The sequence below is a fragment of the Macaca nemestrina genome, chromosome 1 (assembly GCF_043159975.1).
Source record: "Macaca nemestrina isolate mMacNem1 chromosome 1, mMacNem.hap1, whole genome shotgun sequence".
Lineage (NCBI taxonomy): Eukaryota > Metazoa > Chordata > Mammalia > Primates > Cercopithecidae > Macaca > Macaca nemestrina.
The window spans coordinates 64189312-64208131 of NC_092125.1; the positions used below are offsets into that span (position 1 = coordinate 64189312).

At 44.2% G+C, this 18820-nt stretch overlaps 1 protein-coding gene across 3 annotated transcripts; it reads right to left on the minus strand.

The window, feature by feature from the left end:
- Window positions 1-311: 311 nt before the first annotated feature.
- LOC105484834 (cathepsin E) lies at window positions 312-16266 on the minus strand. Of its 3 annotated transcripts, XR_011613281.1 has the most exons (12): window positions 15912-16266; window positions 15310-15690; window positions 15029-15213; window positions 14221-14377; window positions 13466-13583; window positions 12363-12481; window positions 7360-7559; window positions 5194-5316; window positions 3689-3830; window positions 3489-3587; window positions 3184-3291; window positions 1431-1534 (listed from the first exon to the last, which is right to left on the minus strand). XR_011613281.1 is itself a non-coding variant. In XM_011746873.2 (11 exons), exons 3-11 carry the CDS (start codon window positions 15094-15096, stop codon window positions 1370-1372), a joined length of 1191 nt encoding a protein of 396 aa, XP_011745175.2. In that variant the 5' UTR covers window positions 15097-15213; window positions 15310-15690; window positions 15912-16266; the 3' UTR covers window positions 312-1369. The 3 variants fall into 3 exon arrangements, 2 of the variants coding, with proteins under 2 accessions (XP_011745175.2, XP_070935298.1); XM_011746873.2 differs by lacking the exon at window positions 3184-3291 and having other exon boundaries at window positions 312-1534; XM_071079197.1 differs by lacking the exon at window positions 3184-3291 and having other exon boundaries at window positions 312-1534; window positions 15029-15690.
- Between the last annotated feature and the right edge of the window lie 2554 nt (window positions 16267-18820).

Consider the following 18820-nt stretch of genomic DNA (forward strand, 5'->3'; position numbering starts at 1 on the left):
AGTAGCTGGGACTACAGGTGCGTGCCACCACACCCAGCTGATTTTTGTATTTTTAGTAGAGACGGAGTTTCACCATATTGGCCAGGCTGGTCTCAAACTTCTGACCTCGTGATCCACCTGCCTCAACCTCCCAAGGTGCTGGGATTACAGACGTGAGCCACTACGCCTGGCCTAATTTTTGTATTTTTAGTAGAGATGGGGTTTCACCATGTAGGCCAGGATGGTCTCAATCTCTTGACCTCGTGATCCACCCACCTCGGCCTCCCAAAGTGCTGGGATTACAAGCGTGAGCGACTGCACCCGGCCCATTTCTTTAATAGAAGAATTCCAACAAACAAATGCCAAAGGGATAGCAGAATTAGAAAAAGCCCTGTTCTACAACCCCTAATTATAGCACAGATCTCAGCAATGATCATCAACGACCGCTGAAACGATCAGGTAAAATGCTGAACTTTGTAATGAATGATTGAAGCCAATAACTCCAAACCCACCCATCAGTCTTAACATCACCGATAGAGAGGCACCAGCATTATCTGCCTCCCGACGGGAGACCACAGGAAGTACCCAGTGCCATCTAGGAAGTATTTTTGCCACAAAACCAGACCTCCAGATCTAGCTACCATTTTATAGGAAAGATAAGTTCAGAGAACTATGTCAAATGACACCTTGGAATTTCAGCCAGGAACGTTTCATATGTGCTAAACTCCTTAGAAGGAAAGACACCTATAGACATTTCAAATAAATGCAATTTATAGGCCTTGCTTGAATCCTAATACAAACAATCCAACTATAAAAACAGCCAAACATTTGTGGGACAATGGGAGATGCTTGAATTCCAACTGTATGTTTAAATTTAAGGATGTTAGAAATATTTATGTACAAAATGATGTAATGCTCGGAATTTGCTTCAGAATAATCCAGGTACAGCATGTGGAGCTGGAGGAGTGGGCAGCAGTGCAGATAAACAGGCCTGGCCGTGTGGATGGGTTGTCAGAGCTGAGTGGAGTTGCACAGGGATTTATTATACTATGATCTCTGCTTGTACGTATGTTTGGAGATTTTCATAATCAAATGTGAAAATTTTCTGATTTTCATAATCAAAAGTCAATAAAAAATATAGATATACAACTTAATTCCTCCATCATGACGGTGGTGGGAGTGGTGTGTATGTGTGAAATGTGTGTGTGTGTGTATGTGTGAAATGTGTGTGTGTGTGTGTGTTCTCATGTTCTGTTTGGTCTTAATTCAAGTTGCAACCCTGGAAACAGCTACATTCTCTGGAAAATCACTTTTTACAGGTGTAAAGAATGCCCCAACCTAACAGATTCAAGGGGTGTCAGACAGGCAGGCACAGACACAAGGCCCCTCCTTAGGGGACTGCTGGGGCCAGTCCCACACGGTTATTCCCACGGTCGAAGACCGAGTAAAACTGTCGAATGAAGACATCCCCCAGGATCCAGAGGGGCCCAGCTGGAGGGTGGATGTCAAGTCCTTGAAAGCCGCTGCTGCAGAACTGCATTCCATCCACGAAGTCCTGGGGTTGGAAAAAAGGATGCAAATGACATGGGAAAGAAGGAAGTAGTGCTCCCTGGCGGCTGCCTGTGTGGTGGTGGTGGCTGGCACTGGATGGCCTTGGACAGCTGGTGGGTTCCACCATTTTGGTCGGTGGGTTCTTCCTCCTGCTTCATATGTCCCTACCCTAGTTTTCTCAATAAATTGTTTGTCTACACAAGTCCATTCTTATGGGCCTGGGGTCTATGTTCTACAATTTTGAGAAGGGTTCGTCTGTTATATACTTCCACCTGCCCCTACCACCATCATTTTACAACTGGGAAACCCTCATTGCATGGCTAGAAGAGCAAAACGGTTGGCATCGGAAGACCTTGGTTTAAATTCTGGTTTCTTTGGTTTCTAGTGAAGCTCAGCTTGGTTTTTGTTAAGGGAGAGAAAGAACTCTGTTAGTGGCTACCCACTGCTATTTTCTTGTTGATGTTCTGGGAACAAACATTTGAGTGACCCCCTTTAGATGAGGCAAGTAGGCATCCCTTGTTCAAGAGAAGAGTGTCACGTTCTCCAATCTTAATTTTTAGTTTGGCAAAGACGTGCTCTACCAGGCAAGTGTGGCCTTTCCAAGACTTGAAATTTGAAGTTGCTGATGAGGGTGTGGGAAAATTTTCAGAGGGCTCAGGGAGACTTCTTGAGAGGAAGGACATGAAAAGTCAACGTTTTTACAGCAGTTTTGATGGATTGAGGTGACTCTGATTGAAATCTGCTGGTGAGAAAGAACCATGCACCATACTGGGAAAGAACCAGCACAAGACCTTGTGATCCACCTGCCTCGGCCTCCCAAAGTCCTGGGATTACAGGTGTGAGTCACAACGCTCGGTCAGGTCATGATCTTCTAAAATGATCTTCTAAAGGAACCATGCACCGTACTGGGAAAGAACCACGCACCTCCCCTCCCCTGGCTTCTAGGAAACTCCCACTCTTTTTTGGGCTCTCCAGCACCTGGAGTACATCAGTGATTTCCACCTGGGCAGGGACTCAACTCACATGGGGGAAGGTGAGAGTGTGGGTGTGCTAGGGTGTTGATGGGCGTGTGGACTGATGAACTGGGCTCAGTCTAAATGTCTCACTGGTCCTCAGTGTGGTGTTCACAGTGGCAGCTCCAGAATCCCTATGTGGCAGGAGCTTAGGGGACTTACCATGAAGCTGTGTTTTAAAGCAAACATTTGTTTTTATTTGGATTGTCTGTTGGTAGCTTTGGGAAGGAGTTAATAGAGGCTTAGGGGTAGGACTGAAGCCCTCAGTCTCTATCTTAGAACCTCTCTTCTGATGCAGTTACCCTGATGCTGTCAGTGACTCTTGGAAAAATTAGTGTGTTGAAGTGTAGTGCCAAATACCTACAATGCTGGAAATTCAGACCAACTGTGGTGTGAAGTGCTCACAGGTGTCCAAAAGGTCCAGGAGTTCCCTTTCTACTTCACCCTCCAAACTTGAGAATTTACTGCAACAAAAGACATTTTCTTGCTAGAGGAGGAATGTTAATTTGAATGTTAGGACAAATATAATCTTATTCTCCACTCCTCCCTGCAAACAGCTCATATCTTGAACCATTTATTTGACTCTCTGAGTCTCGATATTCTCACCTATAAAATGAGATAGTAATAGTTCCAGTCTGACCTGGTGGTAGAGGAGATTAAACTTTGTCAGTTGAAAAGTCCTACATGGCAATATCAGAAGACTTCCTTAAATGGCTTGCCCGAACTTTACTACTGCTTCACGGCAGAACTGGAAATTAGAACAAGCCCCGTGGTCTTTCCATCACAGGCAGCTGTGTCCCTCCCAGAGGGAATGCCACCTCAGAGCAGAACAATGCGGGGCGGGGCTTAGGGTAAAGTGGGGCAAAGTGCAGGCGACTGAAAAGGGGAAGTGGTAGGCAAGTGGGGAGGGCCTTGTGGCCTGCAGAATAAGGAAATAGTTCTTACCAGCAGGGTGTAGGCAGTTGGGCTGAGGGTGTAGGGGACTCCGTTGATGGTGAAGGTGACATCCGGCATGACATTAAGGTTGGCACACTCCACAGCATACTAAAACCCAATACGGAGGATCTGTTTAGAGCCTTCCCACCTCCCAAGAGAAGGCCTGGCTCTCCTGCCCCCACCATTCCCTTCCCCAGGCAGGCACTCACTTCTCCATCCACGGGTGCTGCCCCGATGGCATTTTGCAGCTGCTTAATCTTGTCAGAAGGGCCAGTGATGAGGGAAGTCCCTGTGTCCACAATGGCCTGGCAGCCCTCAGAGCAGAACATCACAGTGCCTCCCACCTGGATGCTGAGGCGACAGAGTTGCAGTCAGCCCACCTTCCCTCCCCTGGCTCCTAGGAAACTCCCACTCTTTTGTGGGCTCTCCAGCACCTGGAGCACATTAATGATTTCCCCCCACCATATGAGTGTTCCTCAGTTGTTTTCTACTGAGATCCATAGGAAGAAATCTGTTTACTTCTTGATCCAGTGCACACACACACCCATTCATGCAATTGAGGTGCACTCTGGTATTTTCTACCACATTCCAATTCATCAAAAAATGTAGGTCATGATCTTATGATCTTATTTATTTATTTATTTATTTACTTATTTGAGATGGAGTCTCACTCTGTCACCTAGGCTGGAGTGCAGTGGCTCGGCCTCAGCTCACTGCAACCTTTGCCTCCCAGGTTCAAGTGATTCTCCTACCTCAGCTTCCCGAGTAACTGGGACTACAGGCGTGTGGCACCATGCCTGGCTAATTTTTGTATATTTAGTAGAGACAGTGTTTCACCACGTTGGCAAGGATGGTCTGAGTCTCTCAACTTGTGATCCACCTGCCTCGTCCTCCCAAAGTCCTGGGATTACAGGTGTGAGCCACCACGCCTGGTCAGGATCTTCTAAAATGATGTCATGACCCATAAATAGGTGAATTCCTACAGTGTGAAAAACCCTCAATAGACAGTGAGCATTGAGACCTTTTATTTTTTGCATTCCTAATGCCTGATACCTTGCAGGAACTCAATCCTAGCTAAATTGAAACTTGAACTGCACTTTTCCAATTCCTGCATTGTCTAGCACGGCACTAGGTATGAGGCAGGCATGTAGTCCCACTTCCCCAATTGCTTCATGCCCAGATACTGTATATATTTCCCAGCTCAGTTTCAATGTAATCCCCTCCATGACGCACTGGAGGGTTCTTCAGATAGAAGCTGTCGTGCCTGCCTGCTGGACCACGTTGATGGCACCTCTCTTGGACCACTGACCACCTTCCATTTTATAGGATAGCGGTTTGGGTGCCTCTCATCTTCTGTACAAGTTTTTTGAGGGCAAGATCTGAATCCAATTCACCTGTGCAAACCCCCATGTTACTCATCCCTCGCCTTGTGTGTCAGTGTTGAAAGAACAAAGGGGAGCAGGCTGTGCGCTAGTATTGACTGTCTGTTGAATTAAAGGCACGCCACATGTACAAGGAAGGAAGCTTTGTCTGCTGCCCTGGTTACAGAGGTCCCTTCCTGCACACTTGCTCAGCACCTCCATACCTTCAACCACAGTAAGCTTCTGGCATCCTCTGCTAGCGACCAGTGGTTTTTCAGTTAATTCCGTTTGAGTTGTGCCTCTTTTGAGTACAGTACCCCTAGTACTGTAACTACTTCATGGGGAATACTCACTTATCCAGCGCAATCTGCCAGTAGCCTTGCTTGGTGACTGGGACCCAATTCAGGCTCCCAGAGAAATGGGAGTGGTCGTAGCCTCCGAAAATCAGCTCACTCCCCGCACCACCTTCTGGGTTACTACATGGAGAGAAATACAAACTGTACAGGAAGGGCCACTGCAAAACTCTAGGGGTGAGTCTCAGCTAAGACACTTTGCTTCTTGGTCTCATACCAAGCAGCCAGGTAGGCAGAAACATCAGCCTTGGCTTTGAGACCAGGACTCTGACTACTGCAAGTGGATTGGTCTGGGCCTTTTTGACACAAGATTAGAAACAGCTCCCCTTGACCATTTGTGAATGTCCTTCTGCTTCTTGGATAAAAAGGTTAAGGAGTTGGGAAATGGGGCCAGCAGATCTGTCATTCAGAACCAAGGCCAGGACCATCCTGGGTGGGTACACATTGTGTGACTTGAAGCAACCCCCAAAGACACCTTTTCCCAAGGTATCTTCCCCACTATGGTTGTGACAGCACCTGGTGTTTTTGTGTTCTTCACTCATTATGTTAAGGCAAAGAGGCCGATTTGAATGTATCATGACTTACTAGAGCTTGAACACTTATTTCCATTGGTATTGATATCTCAGATTATGTTCTGGAACCTAGCAAGATTCTGGAGAAATCGGACCTAAGACAGATTCATTTTGAGGAGGAAAAGGATCAGAAAGATACAAAACTGAAATCAGGGTAGTAAAGAAGGAGAGAAGGGAATACCTGTAGGAATTTTAGGACAGTGGTTTTAGAGAGGGAGTGGGGAAAGGAACTCACATTTGTTGATTACCTTGGTGCAAGGCCCTGTACTGGGGATTTTGTCTATCTAAACTTATTTAACTCACATCAACCTAGTGGTCCGTGGAAGAAACTGAGCCTCAGTGAGATGAAGCAATGTAAGTGGCAGGATTCAAATTCAGGTCGGTCTGACTGCCAAGCCTCGATATTCCCCATTACAGCCCACTTTTCCCAGGCGACGGGAAAAGGAAGTTCTGCAAGGGGAAGCAGAAGTGTCTAGACAACCTGCCTCTCTCACTCACAGCTCTGCCTAGGCCTGGTACTGAGTGCTGTCATGCTGGAGAGGAAGCACAGCTTGATAGGGAAAATCCAGGACCCTCCATGTGGGAGAGGGGAATGAGAGGAATGGGCTTATGCTGAAACAGAGTGAGTGCAGGCCAGGTCTGACGTGGAAGCAGTCAGGAAGGTCAGAAATCACCTTCCTGTGTAAGGAGGAAGAGGAAATGACCCTCCAAGGATGCCGGGCAAGAGTGCCTAGAAACAACAAACATTGTTGTTGTTTTCCAACAACAATGCAATTTTTAAAAATTGTTGTAAAAATATGTAGCATGAAATGTACTATCTTACCCATTTTTGAGTCTACAATTCAGTAGTGTTAAGTATGTGCACACTGTGTAAAATCCAGACCTTTCATTTTACAGAACTGGAGTTTTATACCCATTAGGCCATCAACAATGGTTTAAGAACTCCTCACTTCCCCTCCCCAGGCTCTGGCAACTGGCAGTCCACTTTCTGCCTGCGAATTTGACTACTCTAGGTACCTCACCTAAGTGGAATCATACAGTATTTGTCTTTTTATGACTAGCTTATTTCACTTCGCATTATGTCCTCAAGTTTCTTCTGTATTGTAGCGTATCTCAGAATTTTCTTCCTTTCTAAGACTGAATAATATCTGATTGTTTGGATATGCCACATTTTGTTTACTCATCCATCAGTATGCAATTATTTCATTGTCAGCTTAACTTTTCATTTGTTTCTGCCTGCTCCTCCTGCAGGTGCTGTCGTTCTTGTTTCACTGTGTCCCCAGTGTGAGCATCATACTCAGCATATAATAGGAGCTTGATATTTAGTGACAGCATCAGTGAAGAACCAATCCCAGAGATTCCTTAAATTTAAGCCAGTGTAGTAGAGTTTACAAAGTGCTTTCACAACTACTTGATGAAGCAAATCCCATTTCCTCAATATTCAGAGAGGTTAAATGTTTTGACTAAGATCACACAGCTGATAATAGACCAAGCTAAAGACCCAAATCAGGTCTTTTGACGGCTAAGTCAAGAGCACGTGTTGTCTCCCTATAGTTATAACTGACTTTAACCTCACAGTCTTGATGGGTCTTACCTGCTCATGTAGACAGAAAACATTGGCAAGTCCACCAGGTTCTGAGCCATCATGTTGTCAAACACTGGAGTCACTCCTCCCACAGCCAAGGAGGGGTATCCCAGGCCCAGAATTCCATCAAACTCTGCATCCACAAAGGTCTGGCCTGGCTCTGTGACACTTTCTCCAAACTGCTGGCCAACCACAGTCAGTCCTTCCACCTGGCAGGAGAAAGCCCACAGGAAAATGGCACAGGGGATTGCTGGCAAAGAGTTTGATTCCTGGATTCTCCTCTGTCTTGAAGTTAATTCTTCTCCTTCCCAACTTTCCTTGACTAAATAAGCACAAAGATGCTTGCTATATTCTCAAGAAACAGAACATTCCAAAACCTCAGAAGCCCTCATGCACCTGCCAATCATTGCGCTCCTACTCAAGAAGAGCCAGTCTCCTGACTTCTAATAGCGTATATTGGTTTTGCCAATTTTTTGGATTTATATAAATGGAATCATCCCATATGAACGCTTTGGTATCTGGCTTCTGTCACTCAACATTGTGCTTATTGCACACTGTTTTTTTGTAACTTGTTTCAGAAAATTTTGCCTCCCCTAAGATTTTGAAAACATTTTCCCATGTTTTCTTCTAAAAGCTTTATTGTTTACCTTTCACATTGAGATCTGGAGTCTATCTGAAATGTGGTAATGTGTAAGGTAGGAGTCAAGATTTATTTTTTTCTATCTGGATATTCATATGACCTGGCACTACTTAATAAATATACCACCATTTCCTCCACTTACTGCAGTGTCATGTTCAACATAAATCAGATGACTGTGTGGATAGGTTTTGTATTTTCTGTTCTGTTCCATTTGTATATTTTTAAAATTCTGTGCCAACACCACACATCTACATTGCTGTAACTTTATAATAAATCTTAATATTTACCAGTGTTTTTCTTCAGCAAGGTTGTTTTGGTGTATTACACATCCATATAAATGTTAGAATCAGTTTGTTAATTTCTAAGAAAAAGTGCTCTTGTTTTAATTGGAATAAAATTGGTTCTATAGATCAATTGGAAAAAAATTGACTTTTAAATAAAACAGAGTCATTCAATCTATGAGCATGGTTTAGTTTTCAATACAGGTCTTCTTTTAATTTTATTCAGTAACATTTGTGATTTTTATGCAAGTCTTTTACTTTTATTTAGTAAAGTTTTCTATTATCAGAGTAGAGTTCTTGCACATTTTTTGGTTAAATTTGCTTCAAAGTAGCTATGGTTTTGATGGTGTTATAGTGTCATTAAAAATCTATTTGCCATTTGTTTTACTTGCTACAGGTTGAGCATCACAAATCTGAAAATCTGAAATTGAAGTGCTTCAAAATCCAAAACTTTTTGAGTGCCAACATGACGCTAAAAGAAAATGCTCACTGGAGTACTACAGATTATGGATTTTCAGATTTGAGATACTAAACTGGTAGGTGTAATGCAAATATTTCAAAATCTGAAAAAATTTGAAACCTAAAAGACTTCCGGTCCCAAATATTTGTGATAAGGATCCACAACCTGTATATATAAATCCAAATGATTTTTCTTTGAGACGGAGTCTCATTCTGTCACCCGGGCTGGAGTGCCGTGGCATGATCTCGGTTCTACTGCAACCTCCGCCTCCTGGGTTCAAGCAATTCTTCTGCCTCAGCCTCCTGAGTAACTGGGACTACAGGTGTGCGCCACCACGCTTGGCTAATTTTTGTATTTTTAGTAAAGATGGGGTCTCTCCATGTTGGTCAGGCTGGTCTCAAACTCCTGACCTTATGATCCACCCGTCTCAGCCTCCCAAAGTGCTGGGATTACAGGCGTGAGCCACCATGCCTGGCCCTAAATGATTTTTTTATGTTGACCTCATATCCAGCAACTTTGCTAAGTTCACATATTAATCCCAATATCCTTTCTGTAGATATTTTTGGATTTTCTACTTATGGAATCTTGTCATACATTAATAACAACAGTGTTATTTCTTCCTTTTCCATCTTAATGTTCTTCGTTTCTTTTTTTCTTGTTGCACTGGCTAGGATTTTCAGTACAATGTGGAATAGAAGTGGTGAGATTGAGTGTCCTTGTCTCATTCTTGATCGTATGGAGAAGTCTCTCGACAATTCACCATTAAGTATAAAGTTTGCTGTGGGCTTCTTTGTAGATGAAGCCCTTCATCTTTATCAGATTAAGGGAGTTACTTTCTATTCCTAGTTTGCTAAGGGTTTTTCTTGAAGTCATGAATAGATGTTGAATGTTATTAATCTATTAATATAATCATATTGGTCATATGATTTCTCTCCTTTTATTCTGCTAAATGATAAATTCCTAGAAAGATGACCCTTGGTTAAGATGTATTATCTTTTTATACAACACAAGATTTTATTTGCTAGTATTTCATTTAGAACTTTTGCATCTACATTCATGAGAGAAAGATTGGTCTGTAATTTTATATTTTCTTTTGTTATAATGTCCTTTTCAAGTTTCATTATTAAAGTTGTGCTGGTTTCATAAAATGAGTCATAAAGTGTTTTTACTTTATCAAATATCTGGAAGAGTTTGTGAATTTTTTTTTTTTTTTTAAGTGTTTAGAAGAATTTATCAGTGAGGCTTTTCTTTGTGGAGTTTTCTTTGTGGAAGGATTTTTTAATAACAGAGTATATCTTTAAAAGATTCACATTTTCTAACTTTTGTTTTTGCATCAGTTTTGGTATGCTGTATTTCTCAAGGCATTTGTTGATTTTTTGAAGATTGTAAAATTTATCAATATAAAATTATTCTTGATAACTTTAGGGTTCTCTTTCTCATTTCTAATACTGTTAAATTGTATTTTCTTTCTTTTTTCTTAATTAGTCATGTCAGAGGTTAACCAATTTTATTACTCTTGCAAAGAATTAATTCTTGGCTTTGTTAATTTCCTGTGTGATCTCTCTATTTCATTAATGTCCCATTCTACTCTTTATTATTTCCTTCCTTTTGATTTCTTTGGGTTTGATGTACTATTATTTGTTTATGGTTTGCTCATTTTCTTGTTATTTGTTTCTTGAAATAGGAACTTAGATAATTGATTATTAGCATTTCTATTAATAATACATGCATTTTAGGCTAAACGGTCCCTTTAAGGGCTGCATTAGCTTCATCTACACATTTTGGCATGTCCTATCTTTATTATGTCAGTCAGGGTTTGATAAGGAGAAGCAGAGCCATTAGGAGGTACTATAGATATAGATGAAACGATATGGATATAGATATTGATTATATGCAACTGTGGGTGCTAGTTAAATAGTGTACTTGTTTCTGGCCTGGTGCTGCAGCTGCTGTCTACAGTTTGCACAGCAGAAAGGGAAGATAGATGTCAAGTGGGAGAAAAAGGGCCAGTTGGAACCCATGAGTGTGAGGGTGGACTGGAACCCTCATTGTTCTCTCCCTGTCCCCAAGTCTCCATCCTCAATGATGGGGATGTTCTGCAGCAAAATCTGATGATTCTTTATAGAGGTAAGTGCACACCTGGCCCTGGAGCCAGAAAAACTGAGGGAAGGAGCAGTGCAACTGACATTGCTGTGGGCTTGGCTGCTGCCCTACACCAGCCAGGTGAGCCAACAGATAGGTGACAAGCTATAGGCGCGAATTCCCCTTTCTATTCTATTTCAGTGCCTTCCCTGCATCTCAGAGGTTATTGTGATGATCAGTTTGGGATGTAGCCTTCTAAATAGTTATTTGTACTTTTACATATATATTATGTGTAATTAGATATATAATGTATATGTATATGTCATAATATATATAATTTTACAGATCATATAATATATACACATTACATATATGATATGTTGTTAATATATTATATAATAGATTAGTATATTATATTATATATTAATATACACAACATATTAATATATAACACATAATATACTATTAATATAATACATTATATCACTTACAATATATAATTAATATTATATAACATATTAATATAATGTATTACATCTCATATTAAGTATATAATATATAACATATTATATAATAAAATTATGCAATTATTATAGACTATATCTAATATATATCTATATAAAATATACAGATGGATATATACAGTATACTATATATTATATATTCGTACATACGGATATTATATATTATATATGTAATGTGTGTATGCACACACACACAGATAGTTCCAATAGAAAATGCAGTGCATTGTTTTATCTGTATGATATTTTTACATAGATGGTGTTTTTCTGCTTCTGGCATTCTTTCAGCTGATAATATGTCCTACTCCACCCACTCTAAGGGATGTTGATGAAAGCTGTGCCCTCCTGGCCTTGGGAATACCCCCTCATGGACCAATGCTCACCAGGAATAGGTCAACCTCTGTTTCTCCCAAGGCCCAGGCATATATTGCTGTCTATAAGCCTGAAAAAGTACCTGGTTCTCTGTCCCCACATTTGTCTGATTCCCATAGTTCTCGGACCCATAGGACTTCAGAGGGAGTCAGAGGGTCAGAGGTCAGAGGGAGTTTGAGGAACAGCTCATGAGCTCAGCACTGAGTTCAGTTTGGGCCTTGGCCTTTGGACAACTGGGTTTCTGCCTTGGCTCTGTGACTGGGCTCTCATTTCAGACCTTGCCCCCTTATTTTACTGAGTCCAAACCTCGCCCGCTGACATGGGCTTCTTTATCCTTCAAGATGGCGACCTGGTCTTATCTCCTCAATGCCCTAGAGACTGGAGATCCAGCTGTGCACCCTGTCACCAGGCTTTGTGCACTGGGCAGTGCTTCCTGCCGGAGTCCCCCTACACTGTCCTCAACTAGGGCACAGCATGCTGTGCAGGCTGACCCACTGCTACCATCTCAGGTGGGGAGTGTTGGTCCCCCTTTCCCCTAGAAGTTAGTCCTAACCCCTGTTTCCACCCATTCCTGAGGCAGTTTTGAAACCCAAGACCTCTGAATAAGTCTCCCAAGTTTTTGGCCAAGACAGAAAAGATGAAGAACTTGCACTCACAGAGACTTGGTCGGCTCCAATGATCCCAGACAAGCTCCCAGTTCCATACTGAATGGAGAAAGATTGCCCCGGCTGGCTGTACGTGCTGGACTGGGAAGGCTGGAACCTGGTGTGCGTCTCTGGAAAGAAGTGCATCGCTCTTGCCTATGCCATCTGCTCACTGCCTGCATCCTCGCCCTGGTGCCACCCAGCCCCAGTGTGTCAGGGTCTCTTCCCTTAACTCTCAACACTGAGGGAGAGCCCCTAGAAGCCTGGTGATGCCCCTCCCTAGTGAGCAATTACATTTCCCTCTAGCTACAGATGTGGCCTAATTGGAAACCAAATAGCTGTCCCTGAGCAAACCTGATTGTCCACAATGACCTCATGAGGCACACCAAGATAAGTGCCATTTATCAGGCGCCAGCCACAGTCCCGGCCACCCGTTGTGGGTCAGAGGTTGGCCTTCAGAAGAAACTCAGGGGTAAACAATTGCCCCAGGAAATTACTCCCAACTTTTCTCCCAACCCGTGGACATCTCTAGCCTTGGGCTTTCCAGGGAGATTCTGTCTCTGGGACTTGTCCTGTGTCGAACAAGTCATCTTTCTGTAGCTCTTCTTTTCCAATCCTTGCTGAAACCTCCGAGTTAACTCTGGCCAAATGAACCCACCCATGCCATTGTGCCCCACCAGCCGCACCTCTGTGCACCAGGAGATAAGGCTACCAAGCCTCCTTGAAGCAAGCAGACTCTCTACACTAGAACCCAACTAACCTACCTGCTCAGAAATAACCAATTAAATTAAACTTTCCCCTACATTCCTTTGGGTGTTCCAAAGGAAGTGAGTCATTATGTCAAAGATTTCTCTTTTCAATGGCTTTCTTTCTATTAATTCTGATCTGTATGGAAGTTGCTCTCTTGGACAGCAGCCACATTTTAGTTCTTCCTTGGCCTTGCTCTATCTCTGCTGTAAGCAGTTCCAGGGCAGACTCAAAGATGGAGAGGGGAAGCTGGTGTGGCAGGGGTGGCCAGTTTCTGGAACCTAAGCCCTGCTTCCCCAGAGTATCAGGCTTGGCTTCACAGGACTGGCCCCCAGACATTCTCTGCTGGTGCTCCTGGCCCCACTTACTGCAGGCTGGGCTGGTGCAGTACACAGAGGGGACCCAGAGATTGGAGGAGCCAGTGTCGAAGATGACAGTGAAGTTCTGTGGTGGGGAGCCAACGGAGATAGTGCCGAAGTATTCCATCTGCAAGGAAGAGTGAGAAGGAAAGCGGGTGTGGGTGGTGGCGAGGGACAAGGGTGCTCACCAGGAAGCCAAGGGAAAGCTCCCTGGGGCCAAAGCCTCGGGTACTACAGACTGGAGTTTACAGAGCCTAGGAAGTGGCAATGCTGGAAAATAAAAGGTAAAAGGAGCAGAGAAATGGCCATGAGTGAGGAAATCAAACCAAGCCTCTGGCTACATCATTTGATTTTACTTGCATTAACCTGATTCTTATAAATACATTGTAGGAGAGGCAGTGGAGGAAGAACCACCTGTTTTACAGACTAGGGAACTAGGGCTGGGAGAGGTTAAGTAACTTGCCTAAGGGTACACAGCCAGTAAGCTGCCCAGCTGAGAAAAGCAGAAGCAGGGGCCTTCAGTGTGGGATGATGCTTTCACTCCCAGCCCTTTCCTTCTGCAGAGAGCTCTGACATTTGGGTACATTGGGGCCTGCTTAGCCAACTCCATGGCGACCCAGGGAATCAGTCCCCATGGATCATCCATCCAAGTGAAGAAATCCACAATGGCCTTCAGCGCTACTGATATGGCACTGGCCATGCCCTGATGCTGGGCCTTCCTCCAGCTCCCACCTCTCCCCAGCCCTGATCCCAGGAGGCCTCACATCCAAGTAGTTGATGAGGGGTTCGTTGGCACTCTGGTCCATTGAGCAGGACTCGGTGAACTGGATCATGTCCAAATTCTGGGATTTCCAGAACTCAGAGAGCTGGCTCCGTGCCCGCAGCTTCTTCTTGAGGGACGGATGCCTCCTGAGGGGCACCCTGGAGACAAAGCCCAGTGTGAGGAGGAGATGTACTTCTACCTCCCTCTTCCCCCCGTTCCCATCCCATTTTCTCAGGGGCCAACTAGAGAAGACAGAGGGGGGGATCTGCAAGACAGCATGCAGGATCAGCGTCCTCTCTGCCATTCAGACTGCCCGGCCTCATCTCTGCCCTGGAGAGTCTTAGAATCTTAGAGTGGAAATGGCTCCCCTCCTGGAGCTGAGCTCTTTGAGATCTTCTAGGAAAATGGAAGATGTGGGGAGGTCTGCAGTTTTACACGACCATCACGAAGGGCTGATTTAAAGGGACAGAAAACTCTTGGAGGCAGTGATGGTCAGTCCCCTGGGGAAGTACTGGGGTGCTTTGAGCTACAAACCACAACTGCAGGTTTCTGCTCTTTTGTAACACAAGAAGCTCCCCGGGACTTGGGAAGACACCTCCATGGAGGTGGAGGCAGGAGGATGACTTGTTGAGGACTGGAGATGAAGGCCATACACAGGCAACCACTGGGTAAGCCTCTTCCATGCACTGATGCAAATCCTCAGCTTCTCCTCCTCTTCATCTCCCCGTCAGCTTTCCTATCCCAGAGCAGCCCTGAGCTGCAGGGCAGGGGTCTACCCAGCTGAACACAGTGCAGGGATGTCTCCTCACCTGTGAAGTGATCCTTGGGCCTCTCCCAGGTCCAGGAGCACCAGCAGCAAAAGAAGGAGCGTTTTCATTGTGGGTCCGACGGTCCGACCAGCAGCTTCTCCCTTGCCCCCTCCTTTCTTCTCTCCCCGAGGGCAGTGGGAACGGACTTTCCCTAACTCTCAGACCTACCCAGCCCAGTCTGAGGGCTGAATGATAAGGCCCTGGAGTCATTAGCCATGCCCAGAGTAAATACAGCATGTGGAACAGGGCGTTCCCCCTCCACCCCTCCGTCCCTTTCCCACCTACAAGAGGAGTGTGAGTCTGGGAGTAGAACTTGGGGGTCCGTGCATTCTCTATGAGCAAGAGGGTCCTCTGAGGCTTGGCTTCTCCCAGGGCCTTGGCACCTCCCCTGACCCCAAGAAACCCTGTGTTAATGAATCCAGAGGGCAGCACATCCCTGGCTGCCTGGAAGCGCCCACTGAGCTGTTACCGCGAGAGCTCTAGCTGGAGACTCTGGAGGCGTGGGAGCTGACTTGTCATGGGTGGCAGGATTCTCACGCAAAGTATTCATCCGTCTGTTTTCTCAGTGATTGTTCTTCTCTCCTCAGTCTCTCAAATGCTCCAAAGGCAGTTTACTCTTCCCTGGCCCACTTTGAAGCACAAACCAGCACTCCTCAAAGGTCCTGAAATGGGAAAATGTGGCTGCGGATTCATGGAGCGCACTCTCCTGACTCCAAGGACTTGATGAATCTGGGGCTGGGGCTCAGGGGTGTATAGAGGAGAATGCAGGGGCAGTGAGGGAGGGTCAAGGGGGTCAGCGTCTGGAGCAAGTGCCCGCATGAGTCTACTAGAGCGGCCATGACAAAGTACTGAGGCCTGAAACAACAGAAATTTATTTTCTCACTATTCCGGAGGCTGGAAGTCCAAGATCAAGGTGCTGGCAGACTTGGTTGCTTCGGAGTCCTCTCTCCTTGGCTTGCGGATGGCTGCCTTGTCTCTGTGTCTTCACATGGGTCTTCCCTCAGCATGTGTTTGTGACCACATTTCCTCTTATAAGGACACTAGTCATATTGGAGTAGGGCTCACCCTAATGACTGCATTTATCCTTAATAACTCTTTAAAGACCCTGTCTCCAAATACAGTCACATTCTGAGGTACTAGGGGTTAGGGCATCAACATGGATTTTGGGGGACAGAGTTCAGCCCTTAACAGTGCTCAGGGACAATAGGATCTTCTATCTGTTAAGTGGGACTAAGCACAGGGGTGGAGAGTGGGTGGGGCTCAGGCCTTAGTTACCGCAGTGTGTGAAACCCCCTCACCATCAGCCTATCTCTGTGACCACCCGCCTCATAAACAGATGGTGGGACTTCACAGCCTGGGGTGGGGATGAAGGGGTTACAGGAAGGAAGACCCTGACCCTGACTCAAGTTAATTGGACCCTCTTAGCCAGGGCAGCAGTGGCCACCACCATGTGCCAATGCTTCCAGAGGGCACTAGCTCAGCAGTAGGAAGTAGGTGGCCTGGGTTTAGCTTTAGCTCTGCCCTGACCAGCTAGTGGTCTGGAAAATCTCTTCACTGCTATGGGATCTGCCTTTCATCTCTGAAGTTCAAAAGACAAGCAAACGTGGAGTATGGAGCTAAGTCAAACCTACCCTTGGGTCCAAAAATGTTAAAAAGACATCAAAAGGATTTAAGGAACAGCCTAGACCTTTGACCCCTGAACCCAAGGCAACAAAGCCTGTTTGGCATTTCCCAGGAGCCCGTCTCATTGTCCTTTCACTGGGGAGAGCGGTCTAACCCTAGAAGGTCAGCTTCAGTCAGAAGTGGCTAGAAGTGCAGATCATTCATTTTGGCAGTAAGCTCTGCCACGGTTTGCCCATAACTTCTTACTCACCAGATACCTTAGTTTTGTCATCTGCCAAATACCCTACCTACATCAATGGGTTTTTAAGGAGGATTAAATAATAAGGTACAGATGTACTTGTTGTACTGCATTCTGCTTTACTGCACTTTGCAGATACTGCTTTTTTTTTTTTAATTGAAGGCTTGTGGCTAACCTGTGTCAAACAAGTCTATAGCACCATTTTTCCAATAGCATGTGTTCATTTTGTGTCTCTGTGTCACATTTTGGTAATTCTTACAATATTTCAAACTTTTTCATGATTATTTTATCTGTTATGGTGATCTGTACTCAGTGACCTTTGATGTTACTATTGTAATTGTTTTGGGGTACCACAGACAGCACCCATATAAGACAGAGAATTTAATAAGTATAATTGTGTGTTCTGATTGCTCTGCTAACTGGCCATTCCCCTATCTCTCTCTCTCTCCCTCTCTTTCTCTCCCCCTCAGGCCTTCCTATTGCCTGAGACACAACAATATTGAAATTAGGCCAATTAACAATTCCAGGATGACCTCTAAGTGTTTAAGTGAAAGGAAGAGTTGCATGTTCCTCACTTTAAATTCAAAGCTAGAAAGTATTAAGCCTAGTGAGGAAGCCATGTTGAAAGCCAAGAAGGGACGAAAGCTAGGCCTGTTATACCAAACAGTTACCTAAGTCATGAATGCAAAGAAAATGTTCTTAAGGGAAATTGAAGGTGATATTACAGTGAACACACAAATGATAAGAAAGCAAAATAGTTTTGTTACTGATATGGAGAAAGCGTTATTGGTCTGGATAGAAGATCAAAGCAGTGACAACATTTCCTTAAGTCAAAGCCAAATCCAGAGCAAGGCTCTAACACTCTTCAATTCTATGAAGGCAGAGAGAGGTGAGGAAGCTGCAGAAGAAAAGTTGGAAGCTAGCAGAGATTGGCTCATGAGGTTTAAAGAAAGAAGCCATCTCCATAGGTGAAGCCTATGGAGATTTCTGCAAGGTGAAGCAGAAAGTCCCAAAGCAGAAGCTGCAGCAAGTTATCCAGAAGATCTAGCCAAGATCATTGATGAAGGTGGCTACAATAAACAACAGATTTTTAACATAGACAAAATAGTCTTATACTGGAAGAAGATACCACCTAGGACTTTCATACTAGAGAGAAGTCAATGCCTGGCTTCAAATCTTCAAAGAACAGGCTGAATATTTTGTTAGGGGATAATGGAGCTGGCGACATGAAGTTGAAGCCAATGCTCATTTGCCCATTCTGAAAATCCTAGGGCCCTAAAGAACTATGCTAAATAGAGTCTGCTTGGACTCTATCAGTGGAACAACACAGCCCTGGATGACAGCACATTGGTTTACAGCATGGTTTACTGGATATTTTAAGCTTGCTGTTGAGACCTACTCTCAGGAAAAAAAAAAAAAAAAAAAAAATTCCTTTCAAAATTTTGCTACTCATTGACAACGCAACTCATTGCCAAAGAGCTCTGATGGAGATTCACAAGGAGATAAATGTTTTTATGCCTGCTAACCGAATATTCATTCTGCAGCCCATGGATCAAGGAGTAATTTTGACTTTCAAGTCTTATTATTTAAGAAATGCATTTTGTAAAGCTATAGCCACCATAGATAGTGATTCTGATGGATCTGGGCAAAGTAAATGGAAATCTTCTGGAAAGCATTCACTATTCTAGATGCTACTATGAATATTTATGATTCATGGGAGGCAGTCAAAATATAAAATTAAAAGGAGTTTAGAAGAAGTTGATTCCAATCCTCTTGGATAATTTTCAGGGGTTCAAAACTTCAGTGGAGAAAGTAACTGTAGATGTGGTGGGAACAGCAAGAGAACTAGAAGTGGAGCCTGAAGATGTGACTGAATTGCTGCAATCTCATGATCAAACTTGGATGGATGAGAAGTTGTTTCTTATGGGTGA